At 40.1% G+C, this 13,176-nt stretch overlaps 1 protein-coding gene across 1 annotated transcript; it reads left to right on the top strand.

Annotated features, from left to right (window-relative positions):
- The first annotated feature begins 3,315 nt into the window (after window positions 1-3,315).
- Window positions 3,316-11,800, top strand: got2b (glutamic-oxaloacetic transaminase 2b, mitochondrial). The gene is made up of 10 exons (XM_086026203.1): window positions 3,316-3,496; window positions 6,192-6,348; window positions 6,443-6,571; window positions 6,650-6,709; window positions 6,805-6,966; window positions 7,618-7,722; window positions 7,882-8,032; window positions 9,261-9,426; window positions 9,539-9,689; window positions 10,274-11,800. Exons 1-10 carry the CDS (start codon window positions 3,414-3,416, stop codon window positions 10,394-10,396), a joined length of 1,287 nt encoding a protein of 428 aa, XP_085882329.1. The 5' UTR covers window positions 3,316-3,413; the 3' UTR covers window positions 10,397-11,800.
- The last annotated feature ends 1,376 nt before the right edge of the window (window positions 11,801-13,176 follow it).

Raw genomic sequence — 13,176 nt, 5'->3', positions numbered from 1 at the left:
TGGGTTTTAATAAACCAGCATTGGCTCAGTCACTTTTGGGTTAGCAATTTCATCCATTTTGGGTTACTTTCGGCCAGGCAGTTTTTAGAGTGTTTGTAATTCAGCTCTGAGTAGTCACTCTTTTCACCCACAGTTTTCGTAATTTCTATGTAGAAGAAGCAACCCCTTCCCTATGTATTTCCCCATTATAGAACATTCTACTTCCATCAATTAATCATCAGCACTTTCATTTTTAATTAAACTCACTATCTTTGAAGCCAACCTCGTCGCACATCATCTCAGTGCTATCCACACACATACACACTCACTCTCGCTCCAAAAACAAGAGCACAGCAAATGTTCTGTGTTGTGCAAATGCACACAAACACAAATTCACAAGGGTGTGTGTGTGTGTGTGTGAGGGGGCGGGGGGCACTGGGTGAAACAAGGCAGCGTAAAGTCAAAGCTGTTAACTGCTGACAACCACGAAAGAGAGTTATATCCGCTCTGTTTCCTTCACGCGGGGAGATGAGACGAGGGAAACAAACATGAGATTCCCTCGGTGAATCCCCCTCCCGGCCCCCCCGACAAACTCCCATCCCCATCCCCGACACATACATATAGGCATACTTACTGGGTCAAACAAAGCGCGGATATAATCGTTTTGAATATACAAGAAGGCACTGCTGAAGTGCTCAAAGTCACATGCAGTATCTAAATATACATTACACAGGCATATAGATTGATTCTTTATTTATTTACAAGGGAAATTTACCAAGGCACTGTAATCTGCTCACATGGTTAACCCTTACACACTGTTTTGGTCAAATCTTTGACCCGTTTTGACATTAAAAAGTATCACCATTGTCATTCTTTCACTCTGACATGAGATTAATTGTTCTATAGTGACTCAAAATACACAAAAATGAAAATGCAGTTTCATTCCGTGACCACAGTCATAACTCAAAACACTCGTACCTCAAATAATCTTTTTCTATTGAAATGCCGTCAGTCTGTTTCAGCCCCGACAAAATAACAAAACTTTTTTATATGTTTTTGATGACAAAAATAGCACTAAAATGTCATACTTTATAAAAACATACACTTATGACATCTTTTAATAGAATGTAAAGAAATTATACAGCTTTTACCACATTTTTGCTACAATTCAATGAACATTGTGCTTGCTTTTTCTGGTTTGCCCAACTTGGCCACCTGGGGGCAGTACACTCTAAAAACTGTTGGGTTCAAAATAATACAATTTTGCAATGTGCAGATGTCACAACTAAACTCAGTAAGCGAGAATAATATTAGTAGAGTTTTCGCAATTGATAAAGAAGATATGCCCATGAGTATTGTTATACTATCTCTCTAAATGTGTTGCTCCACCATTTGTGTTCAACTATGTTGCTTAAAGGGTTATACTGTAACATCACTACATCAATGCTATGCTATCGTTAGCCCACCTATGACGTTTTGCATTATTTGTGCATCGTTTGTTTAAATACGCAACATGTAATCTCCTTGATGTTTAGTTTGACAGTAAACAACGTTTGTTCACTGGGACTGTTCTGATTCCAATTTGAGCCAGATAGAATTAAGACATAAAAGTGTGTAAAATCAGGGAAACTGGTGGTAATGGTCATCTGTACATGCCAAAAATCTGTATATTTGTACGGGTCAGTTGTAACTGTGTTTGAGAAGGATCTTGAAACAGTTCTGAGAGCTGTCTGTGTTTCCACCACGTTTGCTCTGGTTACCACAGAAACATGCACTTGTTAATACCAAACTAATCTATTAACCGTGAGTTCCAAATGATTGATTGACAGAATTCTTATTACTCAGTCACATATTACAGATATGTGATACTTTAATACTTTTTGTATGTACGTTTTAACAGCAAACTAATGTAAGAACAAGCCTAAATCGCAACCGATCTTAATCCGAGTGTTGGTGCCGAAATCAATCATCTTTATAAAGAAAATGCTAAATAATGGCTTTTAGCAGCACACGCACATACAAGCATTTAATCAGGTTTTCAAGAAGCCTAAGTTGAGAAACATCCCCTGGCATTAGTCAGCACCGCTTCTCTCTTATCAGTTTGTCCTCATTTATTTTTTGCAGCACTTTCATTTTTCTGCTTGTCAGCTCCGCTTCACAAGATCAAATTTCTTCAAAACGTATTCCCAATTTGTGGTTTTAGGGCAATGTATACGGAACATAAGTACCTTTGATCAAAGTTGCTGTTCATATTAATGTTGATTAAGCTTACACCCAGCCAAGTAATAATAAGCTGTACTGTACATTTAAATTCTGTAGGCTTAGGATAGCCAGAAAATACTTCAAGTGACAGGATATTAGAGAGTAAAACTGCTGGATGCATTGAAGGTATTTGCAGTTTTCTGAATACGGGAGGGAAATAAGGAGGACAACATCTGTGCTCTCTTGTCGGCCTGAGGATTTTAAAAAAAAGACACCCTAGAAACCTTTGCATGATCTCACATCGCAGACCTCAGCTGCAGACATTAACTCAGTCTGGTACCACTTCACAAATATCACCTCAAAACACACTGCTGTCTGGGTCATAGTTTAAACAGCAAAGGTTCACAACCTCAAAATTCTGCTGCTGTTCTACATACTAGGGAACACTCCAAGAGGATTAATTTGGCATTCAATCCAAAATTAAAGGAAAATCAAACAAAAAATTGAATTCAAACATTATCATATGCATAACAGTGCCATATGTAACAACAATATTTCCCTTTAATCCCATGGCTGCTACTCAGAGCACCCACAGCTTTTGTAACGAATGGTAAAGACTAAGAGTGCTGGTGCAAAGGTAGTGCCGCTACCATGTATAGACCAAAATAAGAGAAAACAACAAATCAATCTTGAATTGAAAACAATAAAATATGTACATCTGATATCTACTCCTTACTTTGTCAACCTCCGCGGATAATGACATGACTTGTTTACTTTTTTTTTTTTTTTACCTGAGTAACAGAGTTCAATCAGTATGTCTACTTTGACCAAGTGGCACTGAGCAAGAGCCACTGCTGTATTCATGTTAGATTGTGACCTCTAGTGGATAAATTGAGTCACTACAGAAAATGGAGTCAAGAAACGTCAATTTTACCGTACAGAAAATATCATAATATTAAAATGAATTATAGTGACAGATATACATAAGTGCTGTCAGTTTGGCACACTAAAATATATTAGAGCAATTATGTCCCATTACTCAGTGTAAAAAAAAAAATCCAACTGTCAGTAGTCAACAAATCACATTGCGTCCATGCCACGTGACTAAAAACATCCGGCGTGTTTGCGTTACCGTGACGTCATTACGTCCTCGGAACTACTCACCGTGGCCGTGACTGCCCTTCATCCGTCCACCACATTCTTCCAGGCTCGACTCCCCCAAGCACGCAGAAATGGCCCTGCTCAAGTCCAACAAAGTGTTCCTGTGTTTGGGAAACATTACCCCGTCACTCGGGGTCATGTCCGCCCGTAACAGGTAAAAAGCGACATCGTTTTAATGCTACAACAGCCGTATGTTCTATGTTTAACCACGAAAGTAGTTGTCACTCCTGCTAGTTTGCGTGGCTGCACTTGAATACAATATTCTCAGTCGCATTGACGGAGTCTTTCTTACCCTGAGTAGCTAATGTTAGCCGCACAAGCTGGCTAGCTAACGCAGTCAGGGGTCATTGGGTGACAGCAGGCCTTGGCTGCGGAACCGCGAGCTTGTTTGCGCCTGGCGCTTTTGGCGTCATTCCTAGACGAGCCTGAATTGCACTTGTTGTGCCAATTTGGTATTTTAACTCACTAATGTTGTAAAAGAAATTCATAAATCAATACCACTTCCGCAAATCTGATACCCAGGGATTAAGGGTTTAGCAAAAAGGTCTAATGAAGCTGTTTTATTGCGAAATGATGAACAAATGTAACCTGTTGCTCAAAATTCTTATTCAGATCCTATTTTTTAAATATATAGTTTTTAGCGGAGGCAAAATGTTCTCTTTCGTTTGAGCCAAACATCTTTCTTTTGGAAAATTCACGTGCCCTGATTGGCTCTTGTGGGCCTCTTTCCGTCGTTGATTGGGCCATTTTTAGAGGCGTTGTTCACGCAAGTACCGGTAGTGCACTTGGGGAAAATTGGCTTTTATTTTTTGTTTGTTTTGTTTTAATTTTGCTTGAACGTTATTTAATGTATTTACAGTGTATTTATTTTATAGAGTAAATTGATTTTGTTTGCATTTTCCCTCTGATTGTACCAGGGTTCTTATAGCTTTGGAATTCTCATGATAGTTTTTTGTTTCGTTTTGAGTTGTTGTTTTTTTTTAGTTAGTTTTAATTCGTTTTCAGCGTGGCTTTGTTTAATTTTAATTATTTTTTTTAATGCTTAGTAGTTTAGTTTTTGTTACTTTTAGTATTAGTTTTCTTTTTTTTTTTTTAAATAGTGTATTAATTGTGTGTAAGATTTTAAAAAACACCGTAAGTATTGTATTGTGTAGTAAAAATTCAACACAAATATCATTTTAAAAACAACCATCCATTCACGAAACAAATCCAGGTTCTGTATAACAGTCGACAGACTTTGAATTACCATCAGCATAATACTGCTTCTCAAGTCTCACCACAACCCTAATTAAATAAAACTACGATGCTATGTTTGCCAAGTTTTCGTTTTCTATAGTGTTTGTGGCTTAAATTCCTCTCGAGAAGTATTAAAACGGTTGTACAGTGTACTATTTTTTTAATATACTGTATATATTTTTTTCATATGTGATCAAAAAAAAGAAAAGCACTTCTTACCTAGCGTTGTGTTTCAGGCTGAGTTAAATGACCAAAGCAGGGGAGCTATTCGAAGCCACTCAAAAGTCAAACACGCAAACTTATCGTCAAACTTGAGCGACATCATCTGGTGGCGCTTTTTTATTGGCTGCTGCTAGATGATGTCGCTTCTGCGCTTCGCACATTAAAAGGGTTAGTGACTGTTCGAATGGCCTTCTTCCGGTGAATACCGAAATGAATACATTAAAAATCAACCCAAAAGGCTCATGTAGTAAATGAATTTCCAAGGATGAAAACAAATGACATTTTCGCTATAATCATAATTAGATTTCGTTAGTTTTGCAAATGTAAAATGTAGTTTCAGTTAGTTTTCACTTTAGTAAGCATTTTAGTTATTTTATTTCTTTCACAATTTTTTTTTCAATATTAGTTTGTTATTTCATTAGTTTTTGTTAAGTTATTATAACGTTGGAATGTATATTTTTATATTACTCTTGCTTCTGCTTGTTTCTGTGGGTGTGTTTTCTCCAGCTGTAATATCATCGTTCTTAATTACAGTATAAAGTTTAACTGCTTAAAAAAGATTCTTATCCTTTTTAAATAGGTCTCTGACGTGTGATTTCTTTGTAGATGTTTGTAGCAAGAGAAATGACCTTATGGCGGCCTTTGAGCCATTGATCCCTGATAACCTGATAACTTGTGTGTTTATAAACTGAAGTTCAGATGTTCAAAGGTTCTATGTATATGAAAACTATAACGCATCCCTTGAAATGTGTCATCTATTTTTCCCTTCCTCGTTTCTCATGAATGCCATGAAAAAGTACTGACAAATTATAGCTGCATATATGCAGTTAATAGCGGTTATTATTCACTCGGTCATCGGCAGGGATTTTGCTTACAGTTAGAGTCTTCCATATTATTATTTTGCTACTTTATTATTATGAGGAGGTGCTTGGAGATGGCTGCCCTTTGCAGAGATTTCAATCCTAATTTTAGCTGCCAAGTTAAAGAGAGTTTACAAAGCAGAAGAAACTTGAGACCAATGTTAGCCTCAGCCATCTTAACATGGAACTGAGCATGTGTTTTTCTTTTAAGAAATATTCATGCCAATACATATTTGATGCTGTGAATTTGGGGGGAAAATAACCTTTTATTTCAGTTCAATAACTTTATAGGATAAAACAAAACTACGATTTATAGAATTCTTGTGAGGTTGCACTTACTCACGTGTTGCTCATGTGATTCTAAGTAAGCGTGGTCTCCTCGGTTCACATGATTTGCTAATCTCAAGCATCACAGTTACTACATTAGCATGCCCAGTGTGACATAAGGTCCTCAAATACTTCCGTTTGGACCTTGCGCGCTTGCATTAGTGCTCCTGATCATAATGGATGTTTTGTCCTGTGTCTGAGCAGTTCATGGTGGAGTGGAGTGCAGATGGGCCCTCCTGATCCCATCCTGGGGGTGACCGAAGCCTTCAAGAAGGACACTAACCCTAAGAAGATGAACCTTGGGGTGGGAGCTTACAGGGACGACCAGGGCAAGCCCTTTGTCCTCAGCTGTGTTCGCAAGGTGAGACTGCACACATACACTTCTTAACACGAGAGAGGCTGCATGTTTTTGTTTTGTATTCGTGTATACAACCACTCTCTGGCATGTTTTTCAGGCAGAGGCCTTGATTGCAGCAAAACAGCTGGATAAGGAATATCTTCCCATTGGCGGTTTGGGGGAATTTAGCAAGGCTTGTGCCCAACTTGCTCTTGGAGCTGATAATGAGGTCTTGAAGAGTGGCAGGGTAAGTCGGTGTGTGTGTGTGTGTGCGCTGATTCACCACAGAGATGTTTCAAGTTGCTAACTAGTCATCTCCCAACAGAACATCACTGTCCAGACCATCTCAGGAACTGGATCGCTGCGTATTGGAGCTAACTTTTTGGTACTACACTCTTGTACAGTGTAATAGGTCTATTAGCCCAAATGAAATGTAAGGCAAGGCCGCATTTTCTCACTTGTCTTTTTTTCCTGGCCCAGGCTCGGTTCCATGGAGGTCCCCGCGACGTGTACTTGCCCAAACCCTCCTGGGGAAACCACACACCCATCTTCAGAGACGCTGGAATGCAGCTCAAAGCATACCGCTACTACAACCCCTCCACATGTGGCTTTGATTTCAATGGCGCTCTGGAGGACATCTCGGTAAGACATGAGGCCACATATTGTTTTTATTTCATCGATCACCGCGCTGTGTGTGTGTGTCTGTTGTTTTTGTTTGATATTTTTCTTCTTTTGGTGGCACGTCTGCTCGTGCGGCGCCTGCGTGTGATGTGAAAATTACGTTCTCGACGCAGATTGGCGGTCGCCAACGAGGGACAGATGGGACCGCGTGGGTCATTTAAATATGCAGATGGGAACTCAGTGACGCTTAGGCGATGCCGAGCTCTTTTTACATTTAAATGAAATATGTGGCAAGAGTGTGTTGTTACTTTAAAAAGTGCCATGTTCAAAAAAAGTTTGTGTTTTGAACAATGTTTGATGAAATCAAACATGTTTTCATTACAAGATTGCAAGACATAATGGCATATCTCGGCAAATCTGTCTCGGCGAGTCCTTAGTTTAAAAAAGAAAAAAAAGTGGTTTTGGTACATCCCTAGTTTGGTGTGTTTTTTTTTGTTTGTTTTTTTTTCTTGAATTTGTTCTTGTATGGACTATTTTGTTTTCATTCATTTCCACATCATTCACAAATCAAGTTGGAACATCTTGACATTAAAAAGTAACCAGTGAGGAACTATGAGCAGCATGACCTATTTAAAGACTAACTAATCTAAAGTGGTTCATTGTTTTTCACAGAAAATCCCAGAGCAGAGTGTGATCTTGTTGCATGCCTGTGCCCATAACCCCACCGGCGTGGACCCCAGGCCCGAACAGTGGAAGGCGATCGCCGACATTGTGAAGGTGTGTCTTGCTTCTCTCACTAAATAGTTACAAACGCGGCTGCGCACTTCTCACAAATAGCATTTGTGATGTTCCAAAGGCAGCGCCGAGAACCACACTGTTCACTTTGATTGACTGCTCTCCTCTCTGTCACCCGCCGCTTTCTTTCTCACCGTACAGAAGCGCAACTTGCTGGTGTTCTTTGACATGGCCTACCAGGGCTTCGCAAGTGGAGACATTGATCGCGACGCCTGGGCAGTGCGCTACTTTATCGAGCAGGGCCACAACATTGTGCTGTCCCAATCCTTTGCGAAGAACATGGGTCTCTATGGTCAGTGTCAGTACACTACAGCGGGGTTCCCCAAGTACTTTTAACAGGAGTCTAAAGGCCGACATTATCATTTTGGTTCAGATTTTATATACACCGCTCTCCCGCTATATTGTGGGACATTGTTTTTGCTATATGGCTAAAAACGCTCTGCTAGATCACGTTTTAAGCAATTGTTCACAGTGGTGTGTTGAGATACAAGTGACCATACTTGAAGCGGAAATCAACCCACAAACAAATTTTTTCAAGAATCTGTTCCCAGCAGGCCCACGAGTTGAAACACGGCACCCTGATTAATATTGCATTTGTTGAATATGAATTAAGAAGAAAAATCTACCCCTTTATAGCCATCTCACGGGGTGGCCATTTTGTTACTTCTGTCGGCTGAAAATGACGTCACAACTGCTGAGGGCTCAGGTAATGACCAATCAGGTTCAGGAAACAGTTCAGCCGTGATTGGTCGTTACCTGAGCCCTGAGCAGTTGTGATGTCATCTTCATATTTCATTCTGACGTTACTGTAATTGAAATGGAATTTAATATTACATATAATAGATGGATGTATATTGAACACAAGGAGAACAGTAAATCACAGTGAGCATGTTAGCGCAGTAGCTGAAGTGGGCCTCAGCTCTCATAGACTTGCTGACATCACGCCACTCCACCCGGCACCGCCTCTTAAAGTCACATGCATGCGCTGAGACACTACAATACGTACATTACTTTTGTATACACTTTATGCTTGCGTTTAGGTTTCTGTTTAAAGCGTGGGAGTGTTGGAATTCATTTATTCGTTCATCAGACTAAAGATTTAATCAGAAAACAACTAAGGGACAATGGCTGATATACAAGGTCTGCCTTTGTTTTACCACCATCTAGTGGTTAATTCTACTCAGGGAAGATGGTTTTAATCCAAAATGTATTCCTTCTCAGTCGCATTTAGAAACCTTTTTATGTTCTCCCTACAATTTATATTTGTGGTGTTATTTTCAAGCCACTGTGGTAACCACAGTATGACAAATTTAAAATGTCATGAATTTCAAACTAAAGTTTATAGAAGCACTTTGCTCAACCCTGATGTTAGCACCAATGCTAGTGCTAACACAACAGGATGAATCCCTTTGCATGCCCATGATTTAGTAAGCGTGCTAAAGCACCAGCGAGTGCTTCTTCAAAACAAAGCTGACATGCTGAAACAAGTTGATCTTATGTTGTTGCTCCTATGTTGTCAGGTGAGCGTGTGGGAGGCTTCACTGTGGTGTGTAACGACAGCGAGGAAGCGAAGAGGGTGGAGTCTCAGCTCAAGATCCTCATCAGGCCCATTTACTCCAACCCGCCAATGAACGGAGCAAGAATTGCTGCCACAATACTTAACACGCCAGATCTGCGCGCACTTTGGTAAAAGTTTTTTAAGTTATCATGCAGACATCATACGATACAAAGTCTTTGATTTGTGTTTCTTCAACGCGAGCTGCTGCTAACTGCTGTCATCACTGTGCGTGTGTGGCAGGCTGGATGAAGTCCATGGGATGGCCAATCGCATCATCAAGATGAGAGAACAGCTGGCGGCCGGCCTGAAAAAGAATGGCTCCACCCACAACTGGCAGCATGTCATCGACCAGATCGGCATGTTTTGTTTCACAGGCCTGAAACCTGAACAGGTACACATGCGCAGACGGGCATTTCATTATAAAAGAGCAACGATGGTGTCCAAAAAAATGTAGAAATGAAAGTTAGGAGATCCACAGCCTCATCTTTCTCTCAAAATCAGAATTTGTCTCTGTGATAGAAGACTGCTATTGAATAAGTGGCTTGAGACTTAATTCTGAATTATTGTGGTTTTAATTCAGGCAGAACAATTAATGGAATTAAATAGCAACATTGAGTGGGGGGGTAATATTGCAATTGGCTTATTTTGCAAAATCATTCAGCCCTTGTATCAATCAGTGATGGAAATACAAATTTAACATTGCTAAAGGTTAAACTTTCGCAATAAATTACTAATTTTAGTACAATTTTTGATAATAGATGGATAATACTACAGTGACCCCAATTCTCGCATTTCATACTAAGAAATCATAAAAAATTCAATTCATTCATTTAATTAATATTCCAAGCATTCATTAATTTAGTCTGAATCGAGTTTGAACTTTTTCTTACTAATGCATAGACAAAAGCAGGTGTTCATCATGATCTATTGTTGTACTTCCCTTAATGACCCACCACCCCAAATCTTCTTTTCCAGGTTGAACGCATAACGAAAGAGTTTTCGGTGTACATGACCAAGGATGGCAGAATCTCGATGGCAGGCGTGTCCTCCGGGAATGTGGAATATCTGGCCGAGGCCATCCACGCCGTTTCAAAGTAGAATGCATCCCGCTCAGAGAGTAACAACAGCCAAGCGGCAGAGTTGAAGAGATTTGATAACATCACCTGTCTCCTCTAGTCATTTCTAGTACACAGTTTGACATTTTTCTTGGACTTCATCAGCCTACTGTCCAACTTGTGGATGTTAAAATTGTTTACTTTTTTGTTTCTTACTGTCTGAAAACCATGTCATAAAACAACAGATTCCCCTGCTAAATTGTTCAACGTGTTCACTTTCGGCTGACTGAGATCTAGAGTACCTATTGTAATCTTGTCTTATTTATTGTGTGGAAACAAACCCAGCTGCTGTTCTTTTGCTTTTGGCTCACTCACTTTAAACAATCAGGTTGCTATTTAGACGATAGTGTGGTTTGGGGAAATCATGTGTAAATGTTGTCTTTTATTTTTTAGCACTTTATTCAAACTAAAGCAATGGGACTTCAAATATTATGCTCACTCTTTTTGTCATTGGTAAGAGAATTGTTTGTTGTTTGATTAGTTTATCACCTGACCTAATCAGTCATTCAATTTTCTGTATTATCACTTCTGCATTCTAATCAGTTTCATCTGTCTCTTGTTTAGTTCTTTTACCTCTTTAAAGGGGAAATCAACCCAAACATATTTTTTTCAAGAATATGTTCCCAGCAGGCCCACTAGTTGAAACATGGCATTCTGATTAATATTATGTTTGTGGAATATGAGTTAAGCAGCAAAATCCACCCCTTTTTTAGCCATCTCAGGGGGCGGCCATTTTGTCACTTCTGCTCTGGTAACGACCAATCACAGCTCAGCTTCAGATAACAGGTCAGCTGTGATTGGACGTTACCTGAGCCCTGAACAGTTGTGATGTCATTTTCAATTGACAGAAGTGACAAAATGGCCGTCCCCGGAGATGGCTAAAAGCGGGTGGATTAACTCTTGTTCCACAAATGCAATATTTATCAGAATCCCTTGTTTCAACTAGTGGGCTTGCATAGAACATATTCTTGAAAAAAATATATTTGGGTTGACTTCAACTTTAAGCAAATTGTAACTTTGAGTGATGTCGGTTGCTGAGCAGCAGCTTCTCAGTCAGTCTGTAAGGTTATCCTCAAAACAGTCATGCGAGTCAAAATTGAGTTCAGTATGGAAGTGGGTGATGTATTTTTATTTTTTAACCACAAAGACAGTTCACTTCATTCAGTTTCTCCATTTTCAGGTTTCCATAAATGGGTTTTGCATTCAACGTTGGCTACAGTTTTCTGAGTTTGGGCTTTAAAAGGTGAAGTGGCAGTCAATAAGTCATTAAGACATGACAAATTGAAGGTATTTGAATGTCAAATGTTACCATTTGCCTCTGTATTCTGCATATTAAAACATTCGTCATGCTTGCATTACAGAAATACAATAAATCCATACAGAGTAATTTTTCACGTGATTTTGTCTTTATACGACTAAGATGTGATCAAGTAACTGGCACCAGAGCTAGGGATTGCGCCTATGTGACGGACCGGTCAGTCAAACCGTTCACTTCGTCCGAGGCGGGACAAAGGGCCGAAGGAGCCAGATTTCACTACGAACGCTTCAAACCCGTTGCGGGTCACGCAATCGCGCCTGACCAGGAAAACTAAACCGCATTGATGACTAGAAAGTAACGCAACGGGAACGGCGAGCACTCCTTCGGTCTGTACACAGCACTACGCAGCATTGAAGAAGAATGACACGAAGAAGAGGCAGAAGAACAAGAATGGAGGTGGAGGAATCGAACACAGGAGAACTCGACAACATGGTCAAGCAGCTCAAAGACTACCTAAAAACTTTGAAAAGTAAGTTATTTAAAAAAATGTAAAAAAAAAAAAACATTCTTCAGGTATGTGACAATTGTCGTTTTTCACATCACGCCAGGTATGGAGTGACGCCTGCTATCTGTGGATGAATCTTTCAGATTCTTAAATTTCATGATTGCATTTATTTATTCATTATGCCGCTAAATTTAATTAATCATTGTTTATTAGCAAATGTATAAAGTATTTTTAATCATCCTTTACAGGTCAGGTGGTTTGTGGAGACACTTTCCCCCCTCAGCCTTTGTGAACACCCCTCCACAAGGGAGATGTTTGCCTACCTCAATCCTGAGTTCCAGCTCATGTCCTGGAGGACCCTGGGGAGAGACCTGGAAGAGCTTATGGACAAGGCCAAGCTGCACCTCACCAACATCTCAACAACCTCGGTGTGGATGAGGAGCTGAGGGTCAGCATCCAAAACTGGAAGCCCAAGCGGGAAGCGCTCTCCGGGGCCCTCTTCCCAAAGGAGCACATGGAGGCATGGGTGGACTTATTCATTAAATATAACACCCCTCTCCCTAGCTCCGCTGCCATGGAGAGGGTGTTCTCAACAGCCGGCGACATCCTCCGAACAAAGAGGGCCTCCCTGGCCAATGCCATCTTTAACCATGATACGGATACGAGTGGGCGTGTAAAAGCGAGTATCGGATCCAATGTTTTCACTTGGATCAGCTAGAAAATCTAAATCTTACTGTGAGCTCATCTAAGTCAGAGTCATCTCAGTTCTGTGTATGACGTGTTTTTTTGGGTGGGGGTTTTAGACGGATAGACAAATCAAACCTAACTAACCTAGATGCTAATCGTTGGAAGTGATGGCAGAAGCCTGTTGAAAATGATAAGCGACCAGACTATGGGCGATTACTATTTGGTCCGGCTAGCCAAATAGACGGATGGCGGAAGTAGACGGATGACGGAAGTACCCACTAAGTTACAATAGAGAGTGTCCACAAATTGGCAA

This window comes from Filicampus tigris, chromosome 3, assembly GCF_054856515.1.
Source record: "Filicampus tigris isolate MCC_2025a chromosome 3, RoL_Ftig_1.0, whole genome shotgun sequence".
In the NCBI taxonomy this organism is placed as follows: Eukaryota; Metazoa; Chordata; class Actinopteri; order Syngnathiformes; family Syngnathidae; genus Filicampus; species Filicampus tigris.
The sequence above is the reverse complement of the archived record's forward strand: the minus strand, read 5'-3'. Positions and strand labels throughout refer to the sequence as shown.

Excerpts from the sequence above, each read along its gene's own strand:
- got2b (XM_086026203.1), top strand. The coding sequence starts at position 3,414 with ATGGCCCTGCTCAAGTCCAACAAAGTGTTCCTGTGTTTGGGAAACATT. Across the intron at positions 6,572-6,649 it reads AGGTCTTGAAGAGTGGCAGG|AACATCACTGTCCAGACCAT; the intron begins GTAAGTCGGTGT and ends ATCTCCCAACAG. Across the intron at positions 7,723-7,881 it reads CGATCGCCGACATTGTGAAG|AAGCGCAACTTGCTGGTGTT; the intron begins GTGTGTCTTGCT and ends CTCACCGTACAG.